Source organism: Argopecten irradians, chromosome 3 (genome assembly GCF_041381155.1).
Source record: "Argopecten irradians isolate NY chromosome 3, Ai_NY, whole genome shotgun sequence".
In the NCBI taxonomy this organism is placed as follows: domain Eukaryota; kingdom Metazoa; phylum Mollusca; class Bivalvia; order Pectinida; family Pectinidae; genus Argopecten; species Argopecten irradians.
The window spans coordinates 14,508,621-14,533,619 of NC_091136.1; the positions used below are offsets into that span (position 1 = coordinate 14,508,621).

Sequence of the window (24,999 nt, forward strand, 5' to 3'; positions counted from 1 at the left end):
TATCCACTCGGTTTATAATATCTAATTAATAATATGATTTCATATGTTACACTTATTTCTATTGGTTGGATCTTTGGCTTTTTAGTTTGAGGCCTCTATGATGTTGACTGATTTTTTCCTTGCTGATTGTCTTTATAATCTGTACCAGAGGTTAGTAGAGGACGTAATGTTTTTTTCTATTTGAATTTCGCGCTACTTTACTTTAAAACTTCAAAACGAGGCTGACTTTCTACTTCCTCAACAATAAAACGACGCCGCCATTTTGGATTTTCCAAGAAGACCATGTGCGCGCAGGTGAAAGTAAAGCGGTGATTTGCATATGTGACGGAAGGAAACATCTAACCATAAATAGGTAAGATAATAAAGCAAACAATGGGTACTGTTTGAAGACTGTTTCACTGATCTAGAGCCTTGGGCAGAGTTCGTAACCAAGGTGGGTGCTGATGCACATTTAACCAAAACAAAATAGAAACGTTCTTTAGATAAATCTGTGTATGCGATTTTGGTGCACACGTGTGTGTGTTTTGGACATGGCAGTTCCTATTTATAGCTAAAGATGAAATTTTATTTATTTGTTTATATAACTACTTAGGCCGAGGCCTACTGACCCGTGTCACAAATCACGTTTAAAATATTGATTAAAGGTTGACTAGGCCTCCTTCAACAATACGATTACATTGCTACAGTAGTGGAGGTTAGTTTCGGATTAGACGGAAACTCTTGTCAATAGTTACTTCACGTGTCTAATTAAATTCCTAATCGGGGATTGAGGGGAGTAATCTATCCATGACATTGATTTGGTGATCATAGATCTCTGAATTTTGGAATCCTCCAGTTGACTTTTAAGTTCATGTAATTTCTTTTGATAGACTCCAATTAAATTTGCAGTTTTATTTTGATTTTGATAGTTACCGCTATTTCTTCGAATGTACGTATACTGAAGGGATCTGTCTTAAGTTTCAGGTGCAGGCTTAGGTTTCCCTCAGGCCATAGTTTTTAGGGACAGATAGGTGAACAAGATGGCCGACAGGCCACCATCTTGGATTTTTGATACTGTAGTCTTATGGTCTAGTACTAGCATAGTGCTAGTAATGATTATTATACCTTTGCTTCCTTTTCACTATAGAAAGAGTAGAGAATAGAAATGCTATTCAAATCCAAATATAATCCAGTCGTTTAAAACCGCTATTTACCGGGTAAATAGTCATTCAAACTATTTACCTGAAAATGAGCTATTTACCTGCATTCAAATTTTCTCGGACTTTTGATTAATCATGAATTTGATTGGATAACGCATTGGGAGTACTTCATTCGGAACCTCTCTGACTGTATCTCACTTTCAACGAAAAAACACAAAGCGCTTAGGTGATCTAGATTTGACGCTGCAGACGACAACTTGTTTACAACATGGTCTCCAGATTCATCAACCTAGACGAGGAATCTCTCGAACAATTGTTGACTGATAGAGACAGTGGAAATACACTGCAAGTTGTTAAAACAGCAGTTAATATTTCAAAGGACTTCATACGAGAAAAATCACTGGGCACTATCGATGATATGGAATGTGGAACAAGTGAAATATCAACGGGGTATATGTTATAGCATTTTTCTCAACAGTGTAATAAAACACTTATTGAATGGGTTTATTCAGGAAATATCACTTTTATTGTCCCCCTTGACACAACTATTTCCCTCGGCTTCGCCTCGGGAAAAAGTTTATGTCTCGGGGGACAATAAAAGTGCTATTTCCCTCATACCCATTCAATAACTGTATTTTACTATAGTATAATGGTCCAGTACTAGTACAACGCAGTGCTTATGCGCTCTTCAATTCGTTTAGATGCTTAAAATTTGAAATGATATGAGTGACAACCACATACAAGGGAATGATTTTAACAAGTTGGCTTTGATTTTTTTTTGTGTATGTTATACTGATCATCTACTTTGGTTAATCATGCTGTTGTAAAATTCCGATGAGGAAACTCCATTACAGATATTTTACTTGATTAATTGATCAGACACTGCGAACCAACGATACTCGACGAACTTGATTAATTGGAACACCACTAGAATAGTGCTAGTATTATGACTATATATTGGACTATGGTGTTATTGTTCAGCAAGGTTCACCCTTGACCTTAGGCACAATGAAAGAGAAAATCTCCCTCACCTTGTTTCAATGAGATTTTTCAGATATATGGAAGGTATTTTTTTTCTGGCTCTGTTTTTTTCTGGCTCTGTTTTTTTTTTTTTTTTAAGAGATCTTCTGTGTTAATGTTAATTGTTATGCGAACTTATTAAAGATCGATTATGACAGGCGTGTCATAGTTTTATTTCAATAAAATAAATAACAAGGTATATATCTTGAAAAACTATTTACATTGTGTGATTAAAAGTTATGTGCAAATTGTTTGTTATTGTCTGCAAGTTGTATCTGCATGTGTTGTTCATGAAAGAAAGTTTAGCTGGCCATGGTTTCATGCTGAATTTGTGGTCTTATCATGATCAACCCACAGTCATGCATCTGTGTTTTGTACCACATGTGATCTCTATCTAAGCTCTGTTATGCTTTAAAATATTTTTATTAGCTCAGGTAAGTGTAATTACAATATATATGTTTGCTTAATTATGGTCAGTACCAGTATAGTGCTAGTAATTATATATATTGGACCTAGTATTATGGTCCAGTACAGTATAGTGCTAGTAATGACTATATATTGGACTCTAGTTTATGGTCCAGTACCAGTATAGTGCTAGTAATGATTATATATTGGACTCTAGTGTTATGGTCCAGTACCAGTATATAGTGCTAGTAATGATTATATATTGGACTCTAGTGTTATGGTCCAGTACCAGTATAGTGCTAGTAATGATTATATATTGGACTATGGTGTTATGGTCCAGTACCAGTATAGTGCTAGTAATGATTATATATTGGACTCTAGTGTTATGGTCCAGTACCAGTATAGTGCTAGTAATGATTATATATTGGACTCTAGTGTTATGGTCCAGTACCAGTATAGTGCTAGTAATGATTATATATTGGACTCTAGTGTTATGGTCCAGTACCAGTATAGTGCTAGTAATGATTATATATATTGGACTCTAGTGTTATGGTCCAGTACCAGTATAGTGCTAGTAATGATTATATATTGGACTCTAGTGTTATGGTCCAGTACCAGTATAGTGCTAGTAATGATTATTATCTTGGACTCTAGTGTTATGGTCCAGTACCAGTATAGTGCTAGTAATGATTATATATAGACTCTAGTGTTATGGTCCAGTACCAGTATAGTGCTAGTAATGTATATATATATATAAGTCATATATAATTAGTCATAATTAGAATAAAAAACCAATATATACCACACCATATACACATATTTTGTGTTCACTGCAATAGTGTGCATATATATGCATACCGGTATCTTTGCCATAGATATAAAGGTCATCTGGAAATCCCAGTCTATTTTCATATTGGGGATTTCCCTTAGAAATTTTCAGTAGTGTCCCGTAATAGAATTAACACAATGAAATTAATTTGTTATACTATGTTTATGTAGCAGCACACATTTTGATGGATTTAGAAATTGGACAAAATCCAGAAATTTGAACTGTTTAACTGTAAGTTCAGCGAGTTAAAATGAGTCATTAATATATGATTGCATATTCAATTCAAAGTGATACATATTTGTTGCACATTGACTTGTAAAGTTGAACTTCATTTTATATATGTAATATATTCATCTATTCATTTCCAGTTCTGTCGTGTTCTGGTTGATTAAAGTCTGGAATTGAATTAATTATGATAAAGCTGTACTGCTGATAAGTCTTTATATCTAGTTGTTGCTCTATGTATACCGGTATATATTATATTACTTATAGTCTGTGAAGGTTTGGAGAATATAATTTATTATAGTGATACATAGCAACTCCAAACTTTTAAATCTTGATGATATAAAGTAAGTAGCTACTTAAATCCAGATTCCTGTCACACAAATTCTCTATCCTTGACATACTAAAGATGTGAAAATAGCTACACAATATCATAATTAGTGTAGAGCAGTTTTCACAGCTACCTAAATTGGCAATTTGTGTTTGCAAAATAAGTTTGCATTGATTACGTTCATGAGGATAAATAATTGAAAATATGGCGTTCTTTCCATTAAAGTCAGCTGGTAGATATTTAATCATGGCGATATAAAGATTAATAAAATATTGTGGAAAGTAAATCACAGGTGAAAGGACTGTAAACATTTCACTTAACAGCTGAAAAAGGGAGTGATTTGTCATTTGTAGCTAACTTACTAGCTCTTAAATATATCTTTGAGCTCTATGTGTCCAGGAAGCATAAAAGACTGAAATTAACTTAGTTAAAGTGAGATATGATTTTAATTTCAGTCAGTGTGCAGACCTTGATCAACACAAGTTTGCCTGATGATATAAATAGCACCAGAACCATGACCGATTCTGACAGTGACGGTATCCCTGACTTAGTGGACTCGTCTGACGAGGATTCCAAACCCAAAGTACCAGAAAAGAAAATCAGTAAGTAGAGCAGTACTAATAATATAGAAATCTATTTTAATGGAAAGTTTTATTTGCAAATTTAAATAAAATATATATATATATATAAGTTTGTGGTAGTTTTCTCTTAGACGTAGGTTTTAAAATGAGGTTTTATATGTGAGTGAAAAATAATTAAATATCAGATAATTTGTTTATGTCATTAGGGTAATATTGTTTATATTGATTTGTAAACATTATATATATATCTCCGAATAGACATATATAGCAACTTTTGTAAAGAAGAGAAAAAATGAATTAGCATGTACCGTAAGTAATAAGAAATGAAAATGATGATTTGCCCCACTAAGTAGAATTGAACCAGAAATGAAAATTTTGATTTGTCCACTAATTAGAACTGAACCAGAAAATGAAACCAGAATGAAATGATGATTTGCCCACTAATTAGAACTGAACCAGAAATGAAAATGATGATTTGCCCACTAATTAATTAGAAATGAAAACTGATTTGTCCACTAATTAGAACCAGAAATGAAATTTGAACTAATTTTGATTTGATTTCCACTAATTAGAACTGAACCAGAAATGAAAATGTTGATTTGCCCAAATTAGATGCAAAATGAAATTGTGCCCACGAACAATTAGAACTGAACCAGAAATGAAAATTTGAGTCCACTAATAAATGAACCAAAATGAAAATGAGATTTGCCCACTAATTAGAACTGAACCAGAAATGAAAATGTTGATTTGCCCACTAATTAGAACTGAACTCTTTGTCATCCCCCAGGTGATTATGCTGATATCTGGCTGAAGAAAAGTCCTAAATTCCTGGAGAAACAGGACAGCCATGTACGAGTATTTGCAATGGGGCCCTTCCTCTTTGCAGTCAATAACATTGTCCCTGCAGCCTGGATGGAGCTTGTCAGAAACTCCGGGCTCCTGAAGTACAAGAAAAGGTGGGATGCCAGGCACTGGTCACAGAATTTTGTATCATTAGGCTAAATTACTTCAAATTATATATTTGTAACATTAACGTCTAACTCATCTTTTAATCATTAAGAAAAGGATAACTCGGAGAAAATACAACTATTGAACAAAACACATTGACCATGTGATGTTGTTTACCAGTAAAATAGACTTAGAACACTTATGATTGTATATTATATAAATTGTTAAATATTTGTCAATTACTGGTTTTACACTTAATTTTTGTCTGAGCAGGGAGGTGGAGCTGTCAAGCCTAGACTGGGAGGAATGGGCAGTAACAGATTTGGTAGAGGCTGTAACATTGTTTATGATCAGGAAACTGGTGGGTGGTACCAAGATATAGAATAATGTAAAATATAATAGCAGTTATTACATGTCTGAATTATACCAAATGCCTTTTTGAAACAAATCCCTTGTGGAAATGTTTAACATGTAGCCATATTTCATTCATGAAACAATTTAAATGTAAAATGGTTTTCATAAATAGACACACAAATTAACCCTCTCAGGTAATAATGTATAGCCAATGTATGTTTGTATTTCAGAGGAAGAGAACTTTGCTGATACAAGTCCTTGAGTGTATCAGTGACATTGATAAACAGAAATCGGAGGCTCTCACTTACAATATCTGTTTCACAAGTGTAGAAAAGTATGACCTCGTCATCAAACTCTGGTAAGTTGATATATACAAAGAGGCTGTGATTTTAGGGAAATTTGACATACTACCATACATTAGAGTGATTTATGTAACAAAAACAACAAAAAAACTGACTGATTTAGGCCAAAAAAAATTAAATTAATTGTTAGTTTTCCAGGCCACTTTTTTAAAAAGTCAGTGCGGGTGGTACTATTTTTTATTTCTCTGAAAACAAATGCGGCAGATAACATTTTTTTTTTTTTCTCACTTGAAGGATATGAAAATCAATGAAAACACGTGTAGAAAATGTAAATTCTTACTCAGTCTTTAAGAACAGCTTTTAAATATCTCAATTGTCACTATATCCAAAGAAAACCAGTTGAAAATACATAATCCTGGGAGGAAACATTCTGTTTTGAGCAAATGCTGACATCGGCAGCCATTTTTTACCGGAAATGAAAGGTGCATACTAAAATTGGAGCCAATTTCCGGGTGCGTTTTTGAATGGAAATTTCGGGCGAGTTCGAATGGAAATTTGGGATGCGTTCGATGCGGCGGTCTCGATTTTAATTTTTAGTTATGGGGAATAAAAAACGTTGGTGCGGGGGGGTAAGTGTCGATGCGGCGGGGCCTGAGAAACTAAGAATTAATTTTGTTTGGCCTTACTTCAAACAAAATGTTAACACTCTTAGACATGTTTAATATTTGTAGTCGATAATACAATTGCTTCAATTTGTTTTAGGGATCGAGCCATGAAAGTACCACCAAGTAAAATGCGAGAAATGGAAGCGAAATGTGCTGTCCTGTACATCGCCAAGTTATGTTAGTAGAACTGCTATCTTTCATCCTCTTTTAAGATATTGCAGTGTATCCTAGTATAAAAGTTCTGTATAGTGGCCATATTTTGTATTTTGCTTCTAGTATTTAAAGTTATTTTAGTGTAGAAATTTCTGGTCTGTATTGTGGTCAGGAAATGTCCACAATTTTATTAAGCCTGATGAAATGATGTTTTGAATTTTGAAAATTTCTGCTGTTTCTCTTTAACCTGGCATGAAAAGAAATTAGTTGTAAGACTCGCGAGAAATGTTACCTGGATTGGTGGGAAATAGATCAATTAAATGTTGGTTTGAAACAATTTATTATTTGAAATTAAAAATGGTCTTTGAGTAATACAATATTGAGTTAAATAACAAGGTTCAATTCAACTATGTTTTGAATAATGAATATTATTTCATATTTTTGTTAATTTCAGATGAAATGCTGGTAATGTCCTTGGCTAAAGAAGCAAAAGACTTTTCAGAAGAAGTCAGAAAAAATGTTCGCTCTAAGGTCTGTATTTCATTTATTGCATGTTTGAAAAATGAAAAACAAAAAAAACATTCATTATAGCATGCCTCTGTATAATAGATGATGTAATTCTGTATATAGGGTAAAGGTACTTACTGTTGTGTTTATAATTATTCAAATTGTGTTGGTTACAGGACGGCACTGACCCCATGAAGTTTAAGGACGCTGGCAATGAACAGTACCAGCACGGCAAGTTTGAAACAGCTATTGATTACTACACCAAGGCAGCCAAATCAGAGTAAGTCGAGCTGGTGGTCCATGTCTAAGGGGGATAAACGAAATTCTGATGTCAAATATTGTAAACTAGGGCACAGAGTATTCATGAGTTAGATATCAGTACTAACAAAATATGTTGAATTAAAACAGGGTCTTAGGTACACGACCAAGTATCAACTGTATTTGAAATAAAATAATTAGTACCATGTTTACATAAAGATAACTTAAAGTCGTTGCAACTTCATTAAACATAGTTCATTAGATGTAGTATCGTAAAGAAACCCTGTAGTTTATAAGTTGTTAGAATTTTGTTTATCGGTCTAATGAATCTTTACTTTTAAGACAGCAAAGCTGGAACAAGTCAGTTGTATGTGGAATGGCTCAGTGAAAGTTGTGTATGTTTTTGGATTTTGAATTTCAGCCCTTTCAACCACATCTTCTTTGGGAATAGAGCTCAGACGTATAATAGACTTAAGAAGTTCAGGTAAGGCTCTTATCTACAAATAAGGAGGCATCTATAGGTAAATGAGAGCTGATGTTGTTGAAGGTAGAACTACAAAATCAATAAGATACTAGGCATTGAACTGTGGATATTAACAACAATGCTACCTACTGTAGAGTATAGACATTGATTGGAAACTAAATCGCTTCAAATAATTCATAAGGAATATCAAATCTCTAAATTCAGTAAAAAAAAATTCGCCAAAATGAAATATACATATGCATCCACTTTTTGAATGGTGTTTTGCAAAATTTAGGTAATTGAAAAATCAAAGTAATAATTGTTCATAAGAAAATGGTGAAATGTATGATAATTATGCTTACAGGGAAGCATTGGCTGACGGCAGGAGAGCAGTCGTCCTGAAACCAGACTGGCCAAAGGTAACATTATTATTATGTTAAGATGAGTTTCTGATCTAGTCACAGTGTCCGAAAATCTTAGCTTTTAGAGGTATATATGCAAAGTAAAAGATGATTATTTTAGCCAAAATAAAAAGTGTTTGATTAAAATATTTCATATTTGTTAAATTGGAAAACTGTCCATAAAGATTTAGCAATTTTATTTTTATACCAGTTTACTTGTACAAGTGTTTTGTTTTGGTGCAGGGTCACTATAGATATGCCCAGGCATTTAACCAGTTGGGGAAACTGGAGCAGGCTATAAAAGCCAACAAAAAAGGTCTGGAAATCTGTAAAAATAACAAACTCGCCTCCGAAAGTAACATTCGCCACCTTGAGCTGCAGGGAAAGGATTTCAAACACGAAAAGGAGAAGAGAGATACAGATGAAACGCTGAGAAAAGTTTTAGAGGAAAGTCCTTTTGATAGTGAAAGTGTAGCGAATTTGCCTGCTCATATCAGGAATCTGCCTGGAGAGAAACGTGTCATCAATATATCGAAGGCTTTTAAGGCGATGAAGTAAGTCCTATACAGAGCTTAAGAGGTTAGAAAATTAGTTGTATATGTATTTAGTCACTAGAAATATCTTCTTATCATCATGGAAAAGTGGTCAAACCAAAAGTAAAATTGAGAACAGCTTCACCTTGAATATCAACCAAAATGTCTTTTGATGTTGGACACATTGATAAACTGAAAAACTGCCTTAGCAACCATTTCTGTAAAAATAGCCCTTGTTAATGAGAACACATTTTCTCCCTTGGATGAGACATGCTTGGTGTTTAATATTTTCAGTGAGGACAAATCCCCACCCGACTCTATCCCTGAAGATTTTTCGTCTGACGAGGTAGGTATATAGTGTTTGTGTTGGTTTGACGTGACATAATATAAGACTCTTTCATACATGGATATGAAGGATAGGGATATTCTACCCGAGGGTCACAAAATGTTGTAAAACCTGAGGCTTGCCGAGGGTTTTGCAACATTTTGTGATCCCCGGGGTAGAATATCCCTATCCTTCATATCCAAGTATTGAGTATTTTTCTCTCATGCCTCGACGTTTTATTGAATTTTTACGGCTATGATAAGCCGCCATTTTTAAATAAATTTGAGAAAAACGCAACTGCAAGTTGATATTCCATACATGAAAAAAAAAATAAAAGTCGAAAGTTAAGAAAAGTGGTTTAGAACTTCTGTCATCTTTATCGGAGGGGTAGATTTTAGATTTTAAAATAATAGTATAATACAAGTTGAAACTAACACCTTGAGGAGCATACTGGTTATAAAATAGCTCTCTCCCTCCCCCACCTCTCTCTTTCTCGCTCTTCCCTCACTGTCTCCCTCTCTCTCTGTCTCAAATACAACTTTATATATTATGTATATCTTTTCTTGTAAATGCCATCTTGTCTATGTAATTTGAATATTTTATTATTTTTGGGAACAGGCTTTATATAAGTTGTATAACTTGTGCCCAATCCCATTGCACATTTTGCAATGAAATATGTTTAAATCAAATCAAACATGAAAATTACGTGATAGTTTCAACGAAAATCCTGTTGTGTGTATCTTTTGACACTCGTAGGTATGAGAGAAATACTCCTCTGTGGTGTACTGACACTTTATCAACTGTAGGTTGATCATTCTGTAATGTAGTCTGCATGTTTCTCGGTGTAGAAGTGGTTCACCTCACATTTTTGAAAATTCTTTGTTTCTCTTCAGGATCTGCCCGATTTGGTTGATGATGATGATGATGAAGAAGAAGATAATGTGGATAAAAAGAAACCTAACGGGAAAACTATAAAGGTTGATGTTCTGAAAAATTAAAGTATATATAAATAAAATAATTAATAGTGTGAAGACTTCAATAAAAATTGAGTCGAAGAATACTGTTACATTTGTGATAGTTTGTGAAGATTGTTCTCAATTACTTTTGGGTTTATGAAGTCATAGACAAAAAATTGAAATGGTGAAGTGTATATGGAAAAGAATTATCAGTCCGTTTTTTGTCTATGACTTCTTAAACCCAAAAGATATTGAGAATCATGTATATAATTCAATTCAGATAACTCAGTCAGGCACTAATTCAGCATGAATTTCGGTGATTTTACTTACTTTTGCAATTTCAATAAAACAAATTGAGCCGTATCCAATAGTTCAGTTTGGCCAATGACTGTGCCACTTTTAGAATTTCCCATAAAGATGTTCTGTATGTAAGATGTCATAATACTTAACATACAATTTTTTTCGGTCTATGGAAAAATAACCTTTAATAACTAACCATTAGAAATGAGTGTAACATATGAAATTAAATTACTGTGCGATCATTTCTTAACAAAAATAATGCAGAAGGAATACAAGTGGATAAAATCAGCACAGGTTTCTCTTTTTTTAACTTTGTAAATTTTTATTCTGTTTAAATGATACATGTGATGATGCCTGATGCATTTAAATATTAATTCTTTGTTGTACAATTCATTATCAAGTAATAGAAGGTTGTATTGATGCTTTAGATCCCTCCTGCAGTTGTTCCAGAAGTTAAACAGAATGGACACTCATCACCTAAGGTAGGAATTGCACAAAACAAGTTCTGTTTATCAAAAGGAATTTTTAGAATCTGTTTGTCCTAAAAGACCAAATTTTCTTTTTTAACCAAAAAACGTTTTTGATTTTTTGGCTTTAAGCAATACAAAGTGCTGTAAATGTTTGTCTATTATACAAAGTTAGACTATCAAGGATATTCTGTGTCTGGTAGTGGATCCTACCTAGGACAGTTAAAATGTGGAGTTAGACTATCAAGGATATTCTATATCTGGTAGTGGATCTTACCTAGGACAGATAAAATGTGGAGTAAGACTATCAAGGATATTCTATATCTGGTAGTGGATCTTACCTAGGACAGATAAAATGTGGAGTTAGACTATCAAGGATATTCTATGTCTGGTAGTGGATCTTACCTAGGACAGATAAATGTGGAGTTAGACTATCAAGGATATTCTATATCTGGTAGTGGATCCTACCAAGAACAGATAAATGTGGAGTTAGACTATCAAGGATATTCTGTCTTGTAGTGGATTCTACCTAGGACAGATAAATGTGGAGTTAGACTATCAAGGATATTCTATATCTGGTAGTGGATCTTACTAGGACAGATAAAATGTGGAGTTAGACTATCAAGGATATTCTGTGTCTGGTAGTGGATCTTACCTAGGACAGATAAAATGTGGAGTTAGACTATCAAGGATATTCTATGTCTGGTAGTGGATCCTACCAAGAACAGATAAATGTGGAGTTAGACTATCAAGGATATTCTGTCTTGTAGTGGATTCTACCAGCTAGGACAGATAAAATGTGGAGTTAGACTATCAAGGATATTCTATATCTGGTAGTGGATCTTACCTAGGACAGATAAAATGTGGAGTTAGACTATCAAGGGTATTCTATATCTGGTAGTGGATCTTACCTAGGACAGATAAAATGTGGAGTTAGACTATCAAGGATATTCTATGTCTGGTAGTGGATCCTACCAGACAGATAAAATGTGGAGTAAGACTATCAAGGATATTCTGTATCAGGTAGTGGATGAGTAGCTATTATTCTTTCTGTAGTGGATCTACTACAGATAAAATGTGGAGTTAGACTATCAAGGATATTCTATTCTGGTAGTGGATCTATAGTGAGTCTTCAAGTATCTGGTAGTGGATCTTACCTAGGACAGATAAAATGTGGAGTTAGACTATCAAGGATATTCTATATCTGGTAGTGGATCTTACCTAGACAGATAAAATGTGGAGTTAGACTATCAGGATATTCTATTCTGGTAGTGGATCTTACCTAGGACAGATAAAATGTGGAGTTAGACTATCAAGGATATTCTATATCTGGTAGTGGATCTTACCTAGGACAGATAAAATGTGGAGTTAGACTATCAAGGATATTCTATTCTGGTAGTGGATCTACCTAGGACAGATAAATGTGGAGTTAGACTACAAGGATTTAATCTGAGTGGTCTACCTAGGACAGATAAAATGTGGAGTTAGACTATCAAGGTATCTATCTGGTAGTGGATCTTACCTAGGACAGTTAAAATGTGGAGTTAGACTATCAGGGTATTCTATATCTGGTAGTGGATCTTACCTAGGACAGATAAAATGTGGAGTTAGACTATCAAGGATATTCTATATCTGGTAGTGGATCTTACCTAGGACAGATAAAATGTGGAGTTAGACTATCAAGGATATTCTATGTCTGGTAGTGGATCTTACCTAGGACAGATAAATGTGGAGTTAGACTATCAAGGATATTCTATATCTGGTAGTGGATCTTACCTAGGACAGATAAAATGTGGAGTTAGACTATCAAGGATATTCTATGTCTGGTAGTGGATCTTACCTAGGACAGATAAAATGTGGAGTTAGGGACTATCGAGGATATTCTATGTCTTGTAGTGGATTCTACCAGCTAGGACAGATAAAATGTGGAGTTAGACTATCAAGGATATTCTATATCTGGTAGTGGATCTTACCTAGGACAGATAAAATGTGGAGTTAGACTATCAAGGGTATTCTATATCTGGTAGTGGATCTTACCTAGGACAGATAAAATGTGGAGTTAGACTATCAAGGATATTCTATGTCTGGTAGTGGATCTTACCTAGGACAGATAAAATGTGGAGTTAGACTATCAAGGATATTCTATGTCTGGTAGTGGATCTTACCTAGGACAGATAAATGTGGAGTAAGACTATCAAGGATATTCTGTATCAGGTAGTGGATCTTACCTAGGACAGATAAAATGTGGAGTTAGACTATCAAGGATATTCTATGTCTGGTAGTGGATCTTACCTAGGACAGATAAAATGTGGAGTAAGACTATCAAGGATATTCTGTATCAGGTAGTGGATCTTACCAAGAACAGATAAATGTGGAGTAAGACTATCAAGGATATTCTATATCTGGTAGTGGATCCTACCTAGGACAGATAAATGTGGAGTTAGACTATCAAGGATATTCTGTATCAGGTAGTGGATCTTATCTAGGACAGATAAAATGTGGAGTTAGACTATCAAGGATATTCTATATCTGGTAGTGGATCTTACCTAGGACAGATAAAATGTGGAGTTAGACTATCAAGGATATTCTATATCTGGTAGTGGATCTTACCTAGGACAGATAAAATGTGGAGTTAGACTATCAAGGATATTCTATGTCTGGTAGTGGATCCTACCAAGGACAGATAAAATGTGGAGTTAGACTATCAAGGATATTCTATATCTGGTAGTGGATCTTACCTAGGACAGATAAAATGTGGAGTTAGACTATCAAGGATATTCTATATCTGGTAGTGGATCTTACCTAGGACAGATAAAATGTGGAGTTAGACTATCAAGGATATTCTATATCTGGTAGTGGATCTTACCTAGGACAGATAAAATGTGGAGTTAGACTATCAAGGATATTCTATATCTGGTAGTGGATCTTACCTAGGACAGATAAAATGTGGAGTTAGACTATCAAGGGTATTCTATATCTGGTAGTGGATCTTACCTAGGACAGATAAAATGTGGAGTTAGACTATCAAGGATATTCTATGTCTGGTAGTGGATCTTACCTAGGACAGATAAAATGTGGAGTTAGACTATCAAGGATATTCTATGTCTGGTAGTGGATCTTACCTAGGACAGATAAATGTGGAGTTAGACTATCAAGGATATTCTATGTCTGGTAGTGGATCTTACCTAGGACAGATAAAATGTGGAGTTAGACTATCAAGGGTATTCTATATCTGGTAGTGGATCTTACCTAGGACAGATAAAATGTGGAGTTAGACTATCAAGGATATTCTATATCTGGTAGTGGATCTTACCTAGGACAGATAAAATGTGGAGTTAGACTATCAAGGATATTCTATGTCTGGTAGTGGATCTTACCTAGGACAGATAAATGTGGAGTTAGACTATCAAGGATCTGGTAGTGGATCTTACCTAGGACAGATAAAATGTGGAGTTAGACTATCAAGGATATTCTATGTCTGGTAGTGGATCCTACCAAGAACAGATAAAATGTGGAGTTAGACTATCAAGGATATTCTATATCTGGTAGTGGATCTTACCTAGGACAGATAAAATGTGGAGTTAGACTATCAAGGATATTCTATATCTGGTAGTGGATCCTACCAAAAGGTGGATCTTACCTAGGACAGATAAAATGTGGAGTTAGACTATCAAGGATATTCTATGTCTGGTAGTGGATCCTACCAAGAACAGATAAAATGTGGAGTTAGACTATCAAGGATATTCTATATCTGGTAGTGGATCTTACCTAGGACAGATAAAATGTGGAGTTAGACTATCAAGGATAAGATAAATGTGGAGATTGTTTATCTACTGATTCATTTGTTTATTGATTATTTCAGGTGCAGCAGAAGGCCAATGGTAAAAAGAAAACTGTAATCCCTGCTGTAGTCTCGGAGATTGTTGAAATGCAAAGACTACTTACAGAAGCAAATGATGCCCATTCCCATGGAAATCTGAAAACAGCTGTCACCAGTTATGAGAAGGCACTTGATCTTGTCAACCAGTATAAACCTAAGGTAAGCCTTTTTGTTTTGAATTGATACCTATTTAATTTTTTAATAAAACAAGATTTGGACATGAGTTATATCAACTCATTCAGTCCATTCCTTAATGATTACAAACTATAGAATATACAAATATCATGTGATTATAACAAAATAAGACAAGTAAATTTTTTTAACAAAGTGAGAGAGGGAAAATGAGGGAGAGATATAGAGGAACCCTTTCCTTTAATTCTCTTCCTCTGGACTAGGTACAGAACTAGCTTTCTAGGGGATGTAGGCACTAAAATGGTTTTCTGAGATAGTAATGAAAATTAAAACACTTTTAATGCAGCTCAGAATTCTCTCGCCCAATTCAAACATTGTCCTTTAGGAAATCCTCTCAAATATGTGCTGTGAAGGTTTCATATTCTTCTCTTTTATAAACTGTCTCCCCTGAATTCCTCACTAATATGATTATAGGCTATCATGTTAATGTCTCCCGTTTTACTCTGCTCATATTTGTTACAGTCTTGAACATTAATTAATGTTTGATGATTGCAGCACTTCAACATGGACCACCATGATGTAGTAGCTCTCAAGTATGCTTGTGGAGAATCGGCTGTGTCTACTGGTACATACAAGGTCAGTTACCTCCCTTTGATTCCACACACAACTGGAAATTACTGAAATTTTTTAAAGCAGTTCCAAGACAATGATTTCTTCAAATCTTAGTTGGTCACAATTATTATTATAAAGTGAAAAGTTATGGGCACACCCTCCCTATCATAATTTTATAATTGTTTAGGAATTTTAAATGGGTAATGAAGTTAACTTGTAGTAATCGTCTACTTTCACTTTACTATAGTTTATTATGGCGGGTATGGAGATGTTTGAGGACATTCTTGCCAACCATCCAGAGACAAAGTTCCCTCTTGCACATTATGGTAAAGCTAAAGCATTTGTCGCCCTGAACAGGTAAATAAAGCGGTATGAAGTTGTTTAAAAAAAAAACAAAAAAAAAAACATTTGATATTCAGACCCAAGATATCCACAGCTACAATTATATGTATAGATATTTAATGATTAACTTAAATAGATTTTTTATGTTATGGAGATATAATACAAAAATCTGAGTGTACTCTAAATAAACCACGAAGCGGTTTATGATGAGAGTACATTCAGATCTCCATAACATAAAACATCTTTTCAAATTAATCCTTATAATTCAATTTACTAAAGATAATCTCTTCAATACAGTAAACCAACTTTTATTCGCGGCTACTTAATTTCGCGAATTCCACTTCAAAACAAGTGTGCGGAGATTAATTTTCGTGAATCAAACTATTTTTCTACTTTCATTTCTTTTTCTGACATAATAAAGTATTTATAGGGTAATACAGATCGTTTTTTTTTTTGTGTGAAACAGACCTGCGTTTGTATAAGGTACATGTATCTCATTTGTAATAGGTTTAAGTGTTTAAATGTTAATCTCTGTACACATACATACAGCACGAGAGAATAGAACTCGGGATCACACACAAATAAACAATGGAATCTGCCAGTATTGACGACGATCATCAGTTTGCTTTGAGTTGTCTTTAGGTAAACATGTCGGTATTATTGAAGTTAAAACGAAACAAAACAACATTTACTACATGTAGCTAAAAAGGATACCATAACTCAAAAATCTGAGACTTCAGATCGAAAACTCCGGAACTGAAGTGACCCCTATTGTCCCCTCACAGAAACGAAACCAATGTGCCGATAATGATTTCCGCCTGGCGCGTCATATGGCGAATGACACAAACACTGTCTTATGCAAATGGTAGCGTTCTGGGATTAGTTTTACTGAACTATAAATTGTGTTTATTTAGTTTGAACATAGATAGTTTACTTCTGAATAAATATGATCATATTAACAAAGCATTTTGAACTATACAGCCATACAAATGTTGCGATAACAATTTGCGGAGATTAACTTATGCGATTTTTAGTCATGCAATCGCGAAATTCGCGAAAGTAAATCGCACGCAAAAGATATTGGTTTACAGTACTCAAAATTCGTTTTGGGACTCTTTTGTTTATGAAATCATTACGACCTCATCTCAGCCAATTAGAAGCAACGTCACAAACAGTGACGCCATTTTTTCCTTTATGGGCTGATAAAGTCAATGAAAATGCTTGAAACACGCAAAATTGAATTATATAGATATATCTATAAAGGCAATGCTTGAATTGTCTCATCACTTTGTCTTTGACAATAAAATTGTTTGAAATATGCTTTATTACTTATACTGAAGTTTGTTCCAAATGTGGCTGAATTTTCAATACAAACTTTCTTACCATTAATTTTGCTTCCTGATACGTTCTTTATATTGTTAGCAGTTTTCTCTGGGGAAAATTTTTTTTTTCTATCTATCATAAAATTGATTATTTCAACCTTTTAACCTAGTTTGTCCTTAAAGGTGAAAAGAAATAAACAAAGAACATGATAATTGTTTTCCTGTAGATTTCTGTATTAATTGTTGTCCTTTAGATTTTCGGAGGCGAAGGCCCCATTAGCTGATGCTTGGAAGATTACCAATAACACGAAACTCACCCCTGTCATGTGGCCGGGCACCAAGAACAAGATAGAGGATAACACTCACAATGTCCTTAAGGTAACACTTCACTGTCAAGAGTACAGTCTCAACGATTTATAGTTTTGGAAATGTCTTCATACAAAAATGCTTTACAATTTGAAAAAAAAAAATAATGATAAAAATCTTTGCAAAAATACTCAATCTCCATTCTTCAAGATTTAAAAGTATTTTGAAATAGCATGAAAATGTTTTCACCTGGGTAACTTTAAGGTTTTGCAAATAGATTTTAGACAGTTACTTCATTGAATGCAGCTTGTCCAGTATCTAGTTCAATTTTCTTGATACTTTATCAACATGGCTAAAATTATAAACTATGCATAACTATAGATACAGAAGATTACTCATGCTGTTTTATTATAATCAGTCTTTCTGTTTTGCAATTGTAAATCAGTGTAAGCCAAAAATAGTCGCAGAAGAAACAAGCTATTGACTTTCGATTTTGTCTGACTTGTTCTGTTCCAGAAACATATAGAGCAGTTGAAATTACAGTGTAAATACCCACCACCGGCCGATGCTCGCTGTCGTTACCATAGCGACGATGAGGATAAACGCACTGTTATCTACTTTTTAGATCCTGACTTTAAGGTATTGTGGAAGTCTGGTAAAACATTTCTATCATCCTTGTTAGATACCAATGATAGAATTTGGTTTAATAATGAATTACATAAAATGAAGATACTCCACCACTGACAGAGCATAAACAATACTCATCATTTGAACAATAATTGGTGTTTATTCATGTAAATAGGTCAAATCAACACAAAAAATAATATAAAATATATTGTTTTGTTTTTGGTTGATGCACAATCAGTACTTCATTGAGCATGGATTTTTTTCGGATACAATTAATTATTGTAAATATTTTTATCTTGAAGTAAAATAAGAACTTTTCAATAATGATAATGGTGTAAAGTAAGTAACTTTTGTAACCGAAGAAAATACAAATTCTTCTGCTCCTGTTTTTGAAAGAGAAAAAATACCATTCATCAGGGGTGTGGTATTTTTAACAATAGTACAGCAATAGAAAGGCAGAACTTTGAACTTTTTTATTGTGCTTTTATTGATTGGAGAATATAACATAAAAAATGAAAACTTGTGTTATAGGGGTTTGTACGGATTCGCTGTGGCTCTCAGTGTGTGATCGAGTTTCATGCCCAATGCTGGAAGGTTTACAAGTGTAAATTTGGAGACATGGATCGAGTGTCAGACAAGGTATGTTTGACACCCTGAGTTAACTGCTTTACTTTCTATCAACACAGATTCTTGTTTTAACTGTATGATACATATCATGTACTACATCTAGAATGGTATCACAATTTACAATACAAAAGAAGATTACTACATGTTAGAAAAAGGATATAGTATGTAATGAATTAATGAATTGTTTCATTGGATATAAGTTTCGCTAGATATGAATGACTTGAAATGTAATGCTTATGAAATATGACAAAATTATGTGGCTTGTTGGCTATGAATTGTGGGACACCTAATTATCGTACTGACAGAAGATGTTGATGGTTACAGGAGATGCTAGATAAGGACTGCCCTACACCAGAATGTCACGCTGTCATTATTAAGATCATCATCTTTAAACAAGACAAGACTACTAAGGAGGTGAGGATTAGTCGTGTCCTGTAAACCTGTCCTTTTTACCCTCAGTCTATGTTATGGTATAAAATGGAGGGACACAGTGTCTGGTCTGTATGGAACCAGGGGCAAATAGTCTACAAACATTTACAGTTCCACTACACAATAACACACAACACAAATTTACTGCAGCCTCCCAAAACACGCACTGCACACTTCATACACACTACACACTGCATACATGGGAAGGTCGTCCTTACGTGACCCTGGATGTTATAATGATAGTTGTAGTAATTATTAGTCCTGTATTGTGGAGACAAAACCACTGACCTACAGCTAGTGGCAAGGACCCCTCTTTGACATTAAACTCTCTACTAGAACAATAAATGAGATAGCCTCATGTATGTACCAAGGTGACGACCTAGCTTGTTAATTAAACTTTCATTATTGAAAAATAAGGAAAAATCTAAAACCTTCTATGGATGAGTTATGTAATTTGTGGTATCAAAAGGAATTGGTCAGATTCATTAATTATTGAAATTTGTTCCATTTAATTTTTCCAGATTGACTCTGACAAGACCCACAAACCACCTGTGAAAACCAGAGTTCCTCCCAAGAAACAGCAAGCTAGCAGGTGCTTTATTACATTACTTGATTTATAACTGCAAAGTCAGGTTATTAAATAAATATGTTTCCGTATACTCTTTTATCACATAATCCACCTGATATCCAGTGATATTGCCTGTGTATAATTTTTCCATATGTCACTAGTGTAATATGACTTGGAGTGGCTGTCATTGGCTGGAAATTCATTGTGACGTCAGACAGAAACAATAAAATGACGTCAGAAAAAATGACGTGAAGTCAGAATTATGAGGATGGCGGGACAAAATGGCGGCCTTTGCTGGATTTACGGAATACATTTTAACGTGAAATTCTTTGTTTTGTAGGTATTTGTAGTTATGTGATAAAAAGTATCTTAAATTTGTGCCAATGCTCGAAAAATATAACTTCTTAGACTTGTTTCATAAAATCTCATATGATATGATCTCTCATGTAAGATCCTATATTTACTAGTGTAAACACTATGTATAAGTTTCCTTGTCCACTGTAAATTGTTTTAACATCAGCAGTGATAATAACCTGGCATATTGGTTTCCTTACAGTGAATATAAACTGAACAGGAAGATGGAGAAGAAAGAGTTGAGGAAGAAAAGGAAACAGGAACGGAAAGAGGAGGCGGATGACTTGGTGGAGGATATCGATTCCATGATAAAAGATGACAAAAAGAAAATGGAGGTCAAACCAGATCCAGGTAGATTAGATGTATACAACAAACATACGGTTATATTGGATATATTGCTGTCGTTGTATCTGTAACAATGGTTAAAGTTGCTCCACCGCCAACAGCATATAAACAATACCCATCATACAAAAAAACTAACCGCAGACAATTCATTTCATTATTCACTTAAGAAAATGTTTTAATTCTAGTATCATAAATAAATTCTTTTAACATTTTGTATGGATAAATTTGAGTTAGGGAACCATAAGTTTGTGATAACATTTTGTATGGATAATTTGAGTTGGGCACATATTAGTTTGTGATAAATGCTTTACCAAGTATCTGTGATTGACAGCTGTAGAAGATAAGTCGGAAGCTAAGGGAGAAGGTGCTGAGTTAGGCGAAGAAAAACCAAAGCCGACGGCTGTACTCCGCCGGGATGATGACGACGAAAATCTGGATAAGTACAAGGTATACTTTTATTTAGTTCTTATATTCATTTGATTGGTTAGATGAATTCAAAACATGCATTTGACAAGTTATAGATAATTTGAGTATGTCATTAAAAAATGAAATAAGATACATGTATATAACTTCGTTTTGATTATGTATCCTGGCAAGTGTCACAATCACACATGTTTCTTGGATCAATGTGCTACCATTTATTGCTATCAGAGTGATGTTAAAACCCATGTTGAGTGATACACAAAGCAGGTATTGTATGTGATAAGTATGCAATGTAAAGTTTTCAGTTAGTCTTAGGAGTATGTCTCACATCAGTTTCTGTAAGTAAATGTCAAACTTAAATAATTCAAATTCTTGTTTTAATGCTCAATTTTACTGCATTGGAAATTTTGCATGTTAAAATTCTAAAGCCACAGGTTTAAGTTTCCTCTGCTTGTTATATAAAGCCTTATTTACTTGTCAGACCACAAAGAAACAGAAAGCAAAGAAGAAAAGAGATAGAGAAAGAACTAAACCAATGGTACTTTCCCTAGAGGTGAACTTCTCAGACGATCACGAGAAACAGCTGTACGGCGAACATAACGCAGAGGAAGACGAGGAGCAACAACAGTACCGAAGGTCAGGGGTCAAAGTCCGTCAGGTCACTGATCATTCAGTTAAGGCCTAAAGTAATATAAAAATTATCAGTTTACATGTCCAGAGGTCAGGACTTCAGTTGTAATCGCTTTAGTCGAGTGGCTGGTGTTGGTTAGTATAATTTGCTTGGTTTAATGTCTTATCAACTGCCAGGGTCATTTTATATAAAATATAAACTTTATTTATTTTACATCGATTACGAAACAAGTTATACAACTTATGTAAATCACTCTCGATGGCCCAGATGTAAGCGCACGAGGGATCTTAGTGTGGGAGGAAACCGGAGTGCCTTGAGAAAACCCACGTGATCGGGCAGGTGACCCCTAACCTTTTCACGTCCATGCCGGGGATCGAACCCCGGCCGGATAGGTGAAAGGCGAGTGGCTTAACCACTACACCGCCCGATCACCCGGGTCATTTTAAGAGGTGAAGGAAAGACTATATCCAGAGAAAATCCACTGTCCAGCGGTCAGTACGTGAAGAATTGGAACACAATGCACTGGATAGTTATCATAATGTGAAATCTTCATATCACATTTAAAAGTTCTACTTTGATTCATCAGAATAGTTTTTGTGACCTGTTTGTATTGAGCTTGATAGAGTACTGTTTCAACCTGATTTTGTTAACTTTGACAGAGGTGGACGTGAACAGTTTACTGTACCTAACAATCTGGAACACTCCGTCAATGTCTTTGAACGCTCCTATCACAACAACCACGAGATTCCATTCGATGATATCACAGAAAACCTCTTTGTGTAAGTGTCGCATAAACCTACATCTTTACGGATGTGGTATCAGTGATGATTACTTTTCAGTAGAGATAGTTAGGAATTAAATGAAAAAGAGTGAAGTAATGGAGAAGAATGCTTGACTGGGTGAGCAATTTCATTGTAAGACATTTATGAAAATTATTGTATTAAACGTATCCCACACATTTTTTGTGTCATAATTCTAGTCAGTATGAAAACTGTTAGTATAGAGCAGTATATGATGATTTCTTTATCATAATACTATAAAGTATGAAAATCACGCAAGTTTCTGTATTACATTGCACAGCTTACTTTTGATAAACAGAAAGATTGATGATATTGCTTTTTTGCCAGGTTCTTTGAAGATTTGTTACGGGCTCATGGACCTCTTCACGTTGAGGATACTAAAATTACCTCCATGTTTGAAGATTTCCCCCCAGAGGCAAAAGAACGTGTATCAAAAATTGGAGGACTTAGTGCTTTCTTACAACAGTCAAAGAAATTTGCTATGATAGACAACATAGTGTGTTTGTTGGTTGACGCTGGTAAAGCGCGTTCAATCTCTATAGCTCGGGACAAATCTAAGAATTCTGTTTTTAGTGTAAAAACTGATACTTTAAATCCAAATGCTCTGGAATTTGAACCAAAGCAAAGACCGAATGCATGGAATGTGAAAAGGGGAGATAATGGTGATAATAAAAATGTAGACAACACAAGTGAAAATGACGTGAAACCAGCAGAGACTGCTAGTGCACGTTTGTTTCCAGAGAAAACTAAGAAAGGAGGTGGTATAGATTCTTTGGACGATTTTAGTTTAACTAGTCCTGTGAAACATGCAAAACCTGAAACCAGGATGCATAACTTGGACAGTCTTGATTCTATTGACGATATAGATATTTTTAAGCGACCTAAGGGAAACAACTCTATGGATACACTTGATGAGATTCGCTGGACATCAGAAAATGATACGGAGAGTGTGAAAAGTAGTATATCTGACCGTGAAAGCATAAGTAGCCGTGGTGATTTGTTTGAGGAACGACAAGACAGTAAGGTCCTTAGTGTCGATAGTAAAATGGATTTGATGAGTCGTAGCAGTTCCCGGTCAGATGTCAGTGAGCGTAATAGTGATATTTCAGAACTAATGACTAAATCTTATAAAACGGATCAACGTTTCAGTTCCATTGATAAATCTGATGTTTCAGAAATTATGGCCAATACGTATAGCGTGCCACCTGGTGATGGGTCGTCTCCAAGAATGTCGCCTGGGCCCTCCTCCTGGCCAGCCCCGGGCTCGCCCGCTGTCAGACAGGGCTTTGGTCCCATTGGATCTCCAGTCCCCTCCGCATCCGACAGCTCACCTGTTAACAGACCAGCGCCTTTAAGTTCACCATTGGTTAATCAGTCTCGACTGTACGTCTCACCTTCTGTGTCGCCGAGAGTGATTCGTCCTCCTGCTGTTCCAAATTTCGGCCACTCATCACTGAAGGAAGAGGTCAATATGGCGACACAAAAGGAATGTCAGCGTATGGACAATAAATTTGTGCAGGAGCTTGCAAACGATACTGTTGATCAGATGTTGATGAATGGTATTATTCGTGAGACAGATAGAAACAAGACACTAGAGCAGGTGAGCCATGATATCTGGCAGGACATGAGCTCCCAGAAGAATGTGCTAGCACCTGCTACAAAGACAAAGAAAAATATGGTAGATCAGTATATGAAAAACCATTATGAGAAAAAGAAGGATTATTCGTTGAATATGACTGGACTTCCATCTGTGACCACTAGCAGTATCTGGTCGACAGGTGACGATTCCATCAAGAATTCCTATTCCTCGTTTCCCCCTCCCCCTATTGCTATGCCACCATCCTTGTCAACGTACCCTCCGTACGCCCCTACAAACTTCAGTATGGGACAGTCCACTTCCTCCAGTTCCTACACCCCAACAAACTTTAGTATAGGACAGTCAACATCCTCAAGTATATTTAGCCAGCCCCCTCCATTGTCCCAGAACTTCCCTGGCGCCAAGCCTCCCCTCCACCCGTTTACTCCCCACCAAACAATGAGGGCCAACACAGCGGTCCAAGCCTCTGTGGAGACCAAGACCTCTGCTACCCTGACAGAGCCCTATGAGCCATATAAAGAAGACATGTTACGATCCATGCGGGAGAGGGATCAACTACAGGGAGAAGTACATGTAGCTACGAAACAATTACAGGAAATGACAATTCTTCTTCAGAAACGAAATCAGGATTACAAGGTAACAATGTACAAATTTTAGCTGTTATATTTAAGATTTTGGAGCTGATGTTATGTTTTGTTATCTACTTTCCGGCTTTAGTTTATGGTATATTTAAGTTAGTTTGTAAATTTTTCTCGAAAAGTTTGTAAATTTTTCCAGATAATTTAAAGATTATAAGCATACCATCTTAATGACAGGTGACATATCCTTACAACTGAATTTGTAAC

At 35.1% G+C, this 24,999-nt stretch overlaps 1 protein-coding gene across 5 annotated transcripts in view; it reads left to right on the forward strand.

Annotated features, from left to right (window-relative positions):
- The first annotated feature begins 209 nt into the window (after positions 1–209).
- LOC138317626 (E3 ubiquitin-protein ligase TTC3-like) overlaps positions 210–24,999 on the forward strand; it is a 36,637-nt gene continuing 11,847 nt past the window's right edge. Inside the window, exons 1-27 of one of the 5 annotated variants that reach the window (XM_069259421.1) lie at positions 210–352; positions 4,402–4,548; positions 5,315–5,483; positions 5,749–5,836; positions 6,060–6,187; positions 6,894–6,973; positions 7,404–7,480; positions 7,633–7,736; positions 8,136–8,198; positions 8,542–8,596; positions 8,822–9,132; positions 9,406–9,457; positions 10,330–10,413; positions 11,121–11,174; positions 15,022–15,198; positions 15,727–15,807; positions 16,031–16,140; positions 17,702–17,825; positions 18,270–18,392; positions 18,912–19,019; positions 19,332–19,421; positions 19,958–20,028; positions 20,561–20,709; positions 21,035–21,150; positions 21,608–21,762; positions 22,417–22,536; positions 22,885–24,790. In XM_069259421.1, coding sequence (XP_069115522.1) covers positions 4,461–4,548; positions 5,315–5,483; positions 5,749–5,836; positions 6,060–6,187; positions 6,894–6,973; positions 7,404–7,480; positions 7,633–7,736; positions 8,136–8,198; positions 8,542–8,596; positions 8,822–9,132; positions 9,406–9,457; positions 10,330–10,413; positions 11,121–11,174; positions 15,022–15,198; positions 15,727–15,807; positions 16,031–16,140; positions 17,702–17,825; positions 18,270–18,392; positions 18,912–19,019; positions 19,332–19,421; positions 19,958–20,028; positions 20,561–20,709; positions 21,035–21,150; positions 21,608–21,762; positions 22,417–22,536; positions 22,885–24,790 — 4,683 coding nt within the window. In that variant the 5' untranslated portion in view covers positions 210–352; positions 4,402–4,460. Of the gene's footprint in view, positions 353–1,379; positions 1,590–3,469; positions 3,625–4,401; positions 4,549–5,314; positions 5,484–5,748; positions 5,837–6,059; positions 6,188–6,893; positions 6,974–7,403; positions 7,481–7,632; positions 7,737–8,135; positions 8,199–8,541; positions 8,597–8,821; positions 9,133–9,405; positions 9,458–10,329; positions 10,414–11,120; positions 11,175–15,021; positions 15,199–15,726; positions 15,808–16,030; positions 16,141–17,701; positions 17,826–18,269; positions 18,393–18,911; positions 19,020–19,331; positions 19,422–19,957; positions 20,029–20,560; positions 20,710–21,034; positions 21,151–21,607; positions 21,763–22,416; positions 22,537–22,884; positions 24,791–24,999 lie in introns of those variants that run through there. The other 4 variants (XM_069259424.1, XM_069259420.1, XM_069259422.1 and 1 more) reach the window with 4 other exon arrangements.